General features: G+C 44.7%; 1 protein-coding gene across 1 annotated transcript in view; it reads right to left on the bottom strand.

Annotated features, from left to right (window-relative positions):
- Positions 1 to 8,882, bottom strand: part of T265_14922 (hypothetical protein) — a gene marked incomplete at both ends in the record, with an annotated part of 12,643 nt that extends 3,761 nt beyond the window's left edge. The window contains 2 exons of the mRNA XM_009175798.1: positions 2,812 to 2,943; positions 8,750 to 8,882. Coding sequence (XP_009174062.1) covers positions 2,812 to 2,943; positions 8,750 to 8,882 — 265 coding nt within the window. The remainder of the gene's footprint in view (positions 1 to 2,811; positions 2,944 to 8,749) is intronic.
- Between the last annotated feature and the right edge of the window lie 1,924 nt (positions 8,883 to 10,806).

Raw genomic sequence — 10,806 nt, 5'->3', positions numbered from 1 at the left:
TCTGGATAAAAACTGACAACAAGAACGCCACTGACATCGGTTGGCAGCCATACCTTGTAGTGTCTCCAACCAGGCACGGTGAGGATCACGCGGTCCCCACACCTAGGGCATTGCGTATTGGGAGCACTAGAAGTTATCTGTCACTGGAATGCTCAACAGTTCAGTTGCAAGACAAAACATGGGACTCGCGTGTGTGACATCTTAAAAAGAGCATCGGCCTAACGCTGCCACTTTGACGTGGTGCCACCGATGTCTTCGGAGGGTTGCCTGAGTCTGGTGGTACTTCTGGTCTGGTCTGTACTTCATTGCTGAAGTACATCGAATGGAATTCGGGAGAAATAACTCACCCTCGATAGATGAACTGATCACACTACATAGGTTGTGCTGGCTTGACCACGTGCTCCGTATGCTAGTCGACCGAATTCCTCGAAGGGCTGTTCTCGCACAACCACGTAGCCAGAGGCGGTCAAACAATTACTTGGTAGGGAAGTATAAAAGCCATTACCAGAAAACTTAACTGCCCTGGGAATCGCCTGGATGCGTACTTTGAAACGTGCCATATTAATGGTTAGTGACGCTGTCAGACATGGCTTAGTCACGCTTTCAGTGGCACTCATGCATACAAGCTATTTCCTCCAACGCATAGCTTCCTTTTCAATTCCCGCACTTAACAGTCCATTGATAGCCAATTTATCAGCTCCCACCACCAGTGCGCAGCCACCTACCCCACTCCCCCCACCAAAATCATCGGTGGACGAAATTTTGATAGCTACAACCACTGAATGGCAAGTACGCGGTTTTTACAGCTGATGATGATGATGAGTTGTAATACCTTCAAGACGGAGTATCGCCAATCAATCATGATCAATGAGGATACATCCATAAGCGTTGCTAGGGCCATTTATGTCAGTCGCTTTGTACGCAAAAGTATTTCATAAAGGAATTGAACCTTTGCAGTTAGCAAACAAATCAAAATGACACTTATATCAGGAGAACTAGCTCCGAACGTAAGGGGCTACATAACAGCCAATAGAATAACCGTTTTCGTCGAGACAAATTTCATTGGTTGTTCTTCACTCGCCATTGACAGATGAGTTGTATTCTCAGTATCACTTTTTGACCCGCTTGTACGCGACAGTGATCAATAGATCAGCCGGTTCGCACGTTCATTGACATTTTCTGGTTTGGTTAGGCGCACCAGGCGATCAGGCGGCTAACCAGACCGGGTTTCACGGTAATAAGAGGGCGTTAAGAGACTGTGGAACCTACTCACCCACAACATGTGTTGACCAACCTCACCAACTAAGGCCATATGTGTATATTGTGTTGCCCTGGTCGCTACAAATTATGTTTCCTCAAACTGTGATGCATGTGTTACACAACATCCCGACTCTGTTGCAGTCAACCCCCACTACTTCACTTCAAATGACTCTTTACCTTTCTCCGGTCCAATTAAGATGAAAAATCAATCAACGGACATCTTTCACGGATTCACCCAGTCATGTATTGATTTCCACCGAGTATTTTACCAATTAAATTAGGATGCGCGAACTCTCTTGATATGAATTAGTAGTCAGGTAGTTTAAAGCAATCATCTGATATCAGATCACGAAATACCCGACGTCTTTTGGGCAAGATGTCCAGCATGCACTTTGCTCGATCATATCTGTCAGTTTATGTAAGGCCCTTTTACTGCATTTATGGCAGTATGAAGGGGGTTGGTAATTTTTCAGCTTAGATTTCGTCCTCTCAGAGAAGCCAATCAATGTTGAGAAGGCGAGAAGCACTGTACAGTTGTCTCATCCTTGTTGAGAATCATCAGCTTTGCACACCCCGCGAAAAACTCAGAGAGCTTCCAACGCGCAAACTTCTGCGCCATTGGTTAACCACTTAACCATTCGACCTTGAACGGCTGAACAGCAGAGTGATTAGTGCTCACTTCGACAGGATATAGCGTCGCTCTTTCCATTTTTCTACCATAGTCTTCCCGTGCCATGTGAATGCGGCAACCCTCGTTCAACTAATATGCCATAACTGTTGGTGGTAGCACTTGGAGCGACATTCAGCTAGATTCAATAACTTCCCCCTTTATCAGTAAACAAAGCTGTCTTACTTTCCTTGTTTTTATCCACGCTACGCAGTCATTTCTGATGTATCTCATCGCTGCACATCGTTTGGTTGAATGTTTTACGAATGTTAGAATGTTGTACGAATGTTGAATGTTTAGATTGTTGTACGATTCCCGTCACTCGTAGTGGGCGTCTAATTCTCGTGGTGAATCTGTTCAGTAGTGGCGCAACGCCACTAGAAGTCAATAAAATCGATAAAAATATCCTGCAACAGATCACATGATACTATGATGGACAAAACACGGCTGGACTGGAGAGCGAGTGAAGGTCACGCGAAAAATGCTTGATACAATCTTCGGTCAAAATGTGGTTATCCCAAGAACGACGCAGGTATGCGAGAGTGGCCGATTCATTTGCTATTTGAACAAACTGATCTAATCGCATTCATTCTAACTTCACCCCGCTCTGACAGCCTTCAATCCAGAGAAGGTTAAAACTGGATACTGACCGGTCAACTGACTGCCTATGCAGCGTGTTCGAAGCAAGTCACACCTGACTCTAAACTGTATTGTGCCATGTGGAGGTTAAACATCAAGGACTTTCCCATTTACGCTGACGTTTTTATTGATGACCTCGGTTAAGATATGCACACTTCATCCGGATATGCCTCTTTTCACGAATGGCGTGCCAAATTCCCACATTCTGAACAGCTTTTTATATTATTATTATAGAAGCCACGTACCTTGTACATGGTGAGTACGTCTGGAGAAGTTTTGATTCGTTAATTCGCTTCTCTTATCATTCACGTGTTGCTCCATACAGGCACACACTTGGATATAGTTCTGAAGACGATATTCCGCTTTTATCTCTTCAACTGAAAATTAAAGAAAACCCATCGGTTTCAAGTTAACTTAGGAACAGATAGCGATAAACCAATGGAACGGGGCCAATCTTATGGCGAGCCAATCAGGTCTGGCTCTCAAACTGCGAGTAAATTGACTGGTTGTGTCAAGGTCTTTTGTGCGCGCAAGTTAGGTTCGTATTGATTAATTGACGTGGTCTCACGGGATGCTTACAATTTCCCTTTGACACAACGAGAAAAACAGTAAAGGACATTGTAGTTTACAGACATTCGACCTCTGCCGTAAATTGTCTCCCATACATAGCCGGTGGAGGCTGGCTATAGACCATTTCTCAACGCCCTTCTAGAGTTAACTCAAGTCTAAATGACTGTTCTTGAGAACGATAGTTGTACCAGCAACATTATTATCGTCCTGTCGGTGCAAAACCACCAGAAAAGACCGGTGAAGGTAACTGTTCTCTTGCTGAGGAAGAAATCGCATCCAGTCAACTTAAGGTGGAGATCCACTGGGCATGGAGACCAACGATGAGGCTTGTTTGCCGCATTTACATTGCTTTATGATGTTCAGACAGCAAAGCGCCCAGTACGTCCAGATTTGTAACAAATACGGGAGCCTATACCGAGCAGATTCAACAAACTCTAGTATGCGTTTTGATCGCGTTGAGTATTACTAGTGCTTTTCCCCAGAATGCTCCTTTTGTCCTCTCCCAAACAATGTGGACCAAATCGATACACATGTTGAGATTGCTGGGACAGATTGAACAGCCCAAAAAACCATTTGCGTGAAAGCAGTCGGATGACATAATCAGATAAGCCAAATGCACCGAACAATGAATCATGGGCCTGATAACCTCCCCAATGTCTGCGAATGTGCCTCTTGTTCAACCGCAACTATCGGTTATCATTTCGACGTATGTCTGAACTACCGCGTCTGTCTGCTTGTGCACCTGCATTCGCTTGGGAAAAAGATTGCAGGTTTTTTTACAACATTAGTTACCACGATACTTTCCAGCATCACATGAGGATGATTGACGTCCAGTGTGAGGGAGGCCTCTTGGTATTTGCTTTTTGGTCGACATGGTACCCATATTCATTTGGAATGCGACGGAAATAGAGGGGTTATTGACCGCAAACGAGGCACATATTTGGTTTTTTTACCAGATCTGTGAGTAAACCTTTGTCGTGAAGTACCATGTGGGACGGTTAGAGAAACGGCTTAACCCTAGCGAAATTCACCGGAAGTAAAGTAGTCTGAACCAATCAGTAGATGGCATTAGGTCAAGTTGCAAATTCTCAGCAGCTTCGATTTGGAATAATAGTTTGATAACAGATTCAAGGCCGAGTGTTTGGAAAATCCCAGACGGTGAGTGACTCGGATACACCAATGCGGTGAGTTGCGCACAAATCTGAAATGAACTGACTCAAAGTGCGCGCGTCTTGACAGATCACAAGTCAGATGAACAACACTGACCTGTCATACTTGAGGCACAGTGTCAGAATAAAATAAGCAAAGTTAACCATGGACGTGACACACTACTCACAGGGTTGCAATAGCCCACGACCGGTTTCGCCCTTCTTGGGACTCATCAGATAGGGGCAGTCCCCGAGTCTCCATCAACTTTATGTTCTACTTGAGCCCAAATTGCATGAAATTAGCGAAGTGCACTCATTTGCAAACCAACTTGGTTTTGCGGGAAACTCAACTGGAACCTAGCTAAATCTCTGGTTTGTGATGTCTTTTAGCCTAAGAATGCGAGCCAAGGTGCACCAATCAGCATTCGAGCAGATGAGCTTCAGGCAAATGTGAATACTTGGGACTAGCCAGTTTCAAGATCTAGACATCGGTTAGGTTATCTTATCATCTTCCTGACCAAGAACCCGTATAGATTGGAGGTTTTTTACAGAAGAGCTCAGTGAAAGACTGGTTTGTTGTGAATGTCTTTCCTGCACTCGGTTAGACGTGTTTGAAACTCCAGAGTGTGGTTTAATTCTTTTGGTTTCGCAGCAGTTTGTCACATGAATCTGCCACCTGACTGTGCCAAGTTACGCCAGTGCCAACTTGTGTGTTCATAGTATTATCGATACACATTCTGAGCGGATTATTTTCCATCTGTTCTGAGTTTTACTCACACTCAGTTTTTCATTCAGTATGCTATTCCGTAGTTCCAAAGGAGGTGCATACTGGCCGGCTGGTTCAGGCGACTTTAAAGATCCACCTCGATTTGTAGTAGAGCTCTCAGATTGCATCGGGATTTCTGTTTATGTCAACAAAACAGCGATTATGGAAAACATCTGATCGAAAATGATGTCACGTGCCTTAGTCACTAGGCTAGAAGCTTTGATAGATGCTCCGTGAAACTGACCACATTGGGTGATATTCCGTATAATCTCACAGTTATTCCTTGGATCAGACATTTGGTCTACCGAATCGCAGGTCGCTCCATTCGTTCTCTTCAGGATTGTATAATAAAAGATAAACGAGCCTATAATGATAGTCTGATCCGCGCTATCGCCAGACCATGTCTGTGGCTTGCTCCGGTAGGAACAATGTGAACAGTGACCAAATTTCCAGCTAACCTTTTTGTACTTAAGTTGAGTCCATACGCTTTTCTATCACAGAACGTTTAATGTAACAACTAGTAAAGTGAAAATCTGAACACGTAATCAAAACTGCTGTGAGGCTTGCCGCGCACAGCTTACCCATATTTTGCGGCGCATTATTCAGTGTCCTCTTGTTTTTCGGCTTGGAATGGTCGACCGGTATTGTCCTTGCCTATCCACATTGATAAATCAAACCAGAAGGAGACAAAGACAGGAATAAATGTCTAGCATTCATCCGCCTGGAACACTGATTGTGTCTATATGACAGGATACTCAGGACAAAAATAGGCTTTCACGAGAAGGCGAAGCACTATCGGAATAGATAAATTATTCTGTTTGTTCATATTGTGCGGTGAGTAAATTATAGACGAGACTCTATTCGGTTATGACAATGATTTAACGGGACAGGCGATTTAAAGGGCACTGAATGATCACACGCCATAATAATTTGGCGCCTTGGGAAAGGTTTTTGTTTTCATTTCACTTGCACGCCATTTATTATCAGTTATCTCAGTTGGTGCCGAGGGTGTTTTCCAGGGTCGCATTCGAGGCGAAATTGCTCTGTCTCGTATGCACTCATGTAGGCTGATGGATTCATTCGTTTTTTATCAAGGTTCAATGATATGGTCATTTGTCCAACTTTCTTTGGATCGTTGCTTGATGTTTAACACAACTTCCTCGATCCACTCAAACTGTGGGTATCTGCCGTGCAAACTAACGACTTGCGGTTGTACGCTGCATACCGCACGCACGCAGGCAAGGCGTACGCACGACGCATACACTACGCCACGACGCACGCACGACGCACGCACGACGCACGCACTTGTAATCCAATCACTGGACAGCCAAGTCTCTCTCAGCCAAGCCTCTCACTTGACAACTATCTTGCAAAAGCCGGGCCGGGTCTTTTGATATCACAGCCTCCTTTGAGCACTCGAAATTCTATGGAGAACCTGTAGGTTGCCTAGTGTTTCACGTCGCACTAAGCTCACAGGTTTCTCCATGAGTAAAGAGAACCCCCAACTGCCTCACCGTCCCATTTCTCGCTCGCACCCGATTTGTCTATTGTTCATTGCACGTTCCCCTTAATTCACGGTGTTTATTCACCCATCTGTCCATAGAACCAGTTCTCAATGCAGAATCTACTGCCCTCATCGGTCCGTAGTCTACTGAAAACGAACTGCGTAAAGTCAGATACCTCCAACGTCTTGTAACATCCGAAAGAATTTTAAAGAGGTGCCCCTGTTGTTGATAAATATATTGACCAACATTTTCCCTAGAATTATTATATTTCCTTGTTCTTTTCTGAGCGCATTTCAACACAGACCGGTAGCTAGTGCACAGTTTCCATAGTTTCCATACACGCCTTGGGTATCAAGTACAGACTGGCTATTTTGGTCACATACTGTTAGAGTCAATTGGGCTTCTAATACTATTTCAACAGTGAGCATTATTCACCAAAATGTGTGCATAGGCTGATCATGGTAAAGACTAGAAGAGGAATTATGAGATGTATTCGACTGAAGGAATTCCATCACGATAAACAACTTGTAGCCCTGACATTCGCGCTCTGAACGATGCTCAGAAATCAGTCTCTTCGACCTAGGTTTTCAGTCGCATCACGTAGGCGTACTTGATGACTGAAGGTCATGTAGCAACCGAATGGCTGACGAAAAAAGATAGGACAGAGTAGAGTCGTCTGGATTATCTATAATCAAAGTCATCATCATCGACAGCATGACATCAGTGTTCAACACCGATGCTTCACTGCCGTAAAAAAATCGCTCAGCCGTAGCACCCTTCCTGCGGCTAGCTGCCGTGCAACATGAAGGAGACAGGAGGGCTGGGATACTGCCAGGTTGCCTAGACAGGGGAAGTCGGGAGGCAGAGGTCGGGTTCGAACCACGAACCTTCCGGTCAGTAAATTCGCGCCCTATCCACTTGGTCCATCTCGGCCCCATCATCATCATGAAAGTGGCAACAACTGATCCCCTGTGGAGGTTTCAGACTCCGGATGAGAATTAGGCAGGCCTCATTGAATGCGCTAGCTTTATAATTCTAGATGCGGAGCACAAGATATTGGAAAGACTTGTAACTTACCGAAATATTGGCAACCTGGGTGCCTTTTCTGGCAGTTGATCTGCTGGCTGTTCGCTTCCAAGAGTTTTGTTACCAATCTATAGGATCTTACGCGATCACAATGATAGTGCTTCCCCGACTATTGGGAGAACGTTTGCAAGCCAATTGTCGAGGAAGGTGAACAGATCAACTGTCACCCGTTCAACTACTATTGAGTAAGCTTCACTGATTCACTTCAGTGGCAGACATATCCGAACTTACTGGATATCCTTCCTCGCCTCATGTCACTGCTAAAAAAGTCTTGGATTCACTGCTGATGTTCGATTGATCAGACCCCCGTACATTCTATTTTGGAAAGTGTCCTTTGGACAGCTTGCCATAGGAAGAGCTCTGTAAAGACGAGAAGATTCAACAATCACGCAAATCTGGTAGTTTGAAAAATTTGATTTGTCCGGCATTTCAAGATCACAAAAACTTCCAACGAACTGAACAATGAAGTAACTAGCCAGCCCCAATTAGACTGCAGTTAAGTAGCTACCTCTGGGACACTGAGATGTTGCCACTTGACTGGTCGTGACCAGTTGAACTGGACTTTACGAGTGGTATGTAAGTAACGTGTAGTTCGTGGAAACTCTTAGCGAATTTATCGATCATTCCAACCAGTCGCATTTCTGAAAGTTTTCAATCATCCTAAAAGCTGTTTTGATATCAGTCGAGAGGTGATTTGGCCAATATTGCGCACGACACCAAGCTGTCAGTTATTTTAGCTCACAAACTTTCGCCTTGGAAACTGGGTCTCCAGTTTTGTCTGCAGACTCCAGATTTTGAATAGAATTAAATGATTTTTGCCTGCTGTTCTTGTTTATCCGCTGATTCGCCAATCTGAGGTATCTGCTGCTGACCCGCTCCAGTGCCTAGTGTCGGAGAGAAAAGACTCACGGAAGGGAACATAATAATTATATTCCAACAAAGCGAGTGCGAGAGCGTGAGTGCGTGCGAGTGCGAAAAGTACAACGGCCTCAAGCTTTTTATTGGAAGGACACTGTCTGAACTAGGTCCAATGCTGACGCGCATGGTCTGGCAGCGACGTGCTGCATATTGCGGGAGCGTTGTCTGACCTTGATCAACGCTGACTCACGCTGTCTGGGTTTGATGCAAGGCTGTGACGCGCTGCATATTGAGGGGGCGTTGTCTGTCTGGTCAACATCTAGCGGAGCTGAGGGTCTCGGTAGATTTCGGGCATTAAGTTGTTGCTTCCAGGAAGCTGACATTCCTGATATGATCACACCCCAATTGGCTTCCGAAGCACAATTCCTTCCTCAATGCATGCACTAGAGTGATATAGCGACTAAAGTTGTGTCGTTTTATCTTGATACTTTGTCCAGCGTGATGAGATTCCGGTGAACAAACCTGTCCTTGATGAGATTCCGGTGAACAAAACCTGTCCTCTTTTGTAGTCCTTCATGACACAGTTTCAGCTTTTTATTCGTAGTTCGTAGAACTTACTAGAAGAGTGATCATGCAAAGGCCCTGTGGGTAAGACAAAACGACGCTCCGTTGGTCTCACATTTTGCAGTGGCGTTGTTCACCTCGTCAGGACTTTTGGTTGTTACAGAACTAAGGATTATTGGAGAAATATTGGCACTAGCGACAAACGATGGGTGCTCCCCATTGGGACAGTCGGGATTAAGCAGAGTTGAGTAGTTAGCGAGCAGTTGGTCGCACCTACGTTATCACACACACACACACAAGATGTTCATACAACAGACCACCGCTAGGCGTGCAGACCAGAAGCTTGTGCTATGCTACCCCCTAGGAAATTAGGTGCTCATTCGAAGATGGTTTTCATGCATAAAACAAACTACTCATAATGTTGCTGAAACCTCCTCGATAGTCCACGACCGGTTTCGCCTTCTTGGAGCTCATCAGGTAGGCGCAGTCCCCGAGTTTCTGTCAGCCTTATGTTCTACTTGAAGAATGACATAAACGAGAGATCCAGTTGAGCCTTTCGCGAAAACCAAATTGATTTGCAAATGAACGTATTTGTCGAAGTTGGTTGTATGCACTTTTGGTTTGCACATCACTCAACGTGATACACCTGACTCACAAGCTCTGCATCGTAGGGAGCTGAGGGTACCGCTAACAAGGACAGAGTAAAGCATTTGCGACAGCAACGGCATCGCCGAAGGAATCTGGACGAACTATGATTAAGCAAGTTTTAACTCTGAGGTCAACCTGACTGGAGCAGCGCATCGCGATAACAGTGAAAAATCAAACAGCTGACATGCTTTCGTCTTTGAGTTGACGCTTGCGGTGCGAATGACGATAGCAGCTTATTGAATCACCAACATAAATTGCCGGTGGAATTCTGGGACAAGAACGACAATCTAGATTGTCGGATAGTAGACAGTTTTCACAAACGAACAAGGAACCCATTGTTCCTTTCAATAGGATACAATCGGATCTACGGGATGCATTTTTTGTGTGGACCATCTGAACGTGACGTTTCCAAGTGACTGGGAAAGCGCGAATAAACCAACAACTATCACACCAAGGTATAACAAAGGTTACCATCGAATTTTTATCCTACCATTTTTTGTAGACAAAAGGGCAAATCGTGCAAAACTAGTTACAAAATAAGCCACGGCTAAGCAAGAATTTCAATATTTTCTGCAGGGGTTTTAAAGAGGATGTTGTTGCACTTGAACGCTATTGGATAATCTGGTCTGCAGCGTTCTGCAACCTGATTGGTTGAAACAGCTTATTGGAAGAAATCCAGATTCCTCGAAGACAGGCACGAATTCCATAAAATGGATGCATAATCCACGCTGTCAGCTGTTGTGTGATTTCGATTCCACATGGATCACTGAGTTGACATTCAAAGTGGCAGATGAGTTGACGGACAGTTGACGTGTACAGATGAGTTGTACCTGTTCATGAGAGAAAAAAGCGATTAAATCATTCAGAAGAAAGAGACGTACGGATGAAGTGATGCCAGCAGCAACAGCTTAGGGAAAAAATTGACGGATGTTGAAAAAATCAACTGATGACCTGTCCCATTTTTTCGGAGCAACACACGCCTGGATAGTTCAGCTCAGTGAGGTTTCTTTGCAAGTTTACTTCGACTGGAGAAAAGGACTTTTCGAAACACGATTACCGAAAATCGGTGTGACGGTTTGATGACAAAATCGACGG

Source organism: Opisthorchis viverrini (assembly GCF_000715545.1).
Source record: "Opisthorchis viverrini unplaced genomic scaffold opera_v5_298, whole genome shotgun sequence".
NCBI lineage: Eukaryota > Metazoa > Platyhelminthes > Trematoda > Opisthorchiida > Opisthorchiidae > Opisthorchis > Opisthorchis viverrini.
The sequence above is the reverse complement of the archived record's forward strand: the minus strand, read 5'-3'. Positions and strand labels throughout refer to the sequence as shown.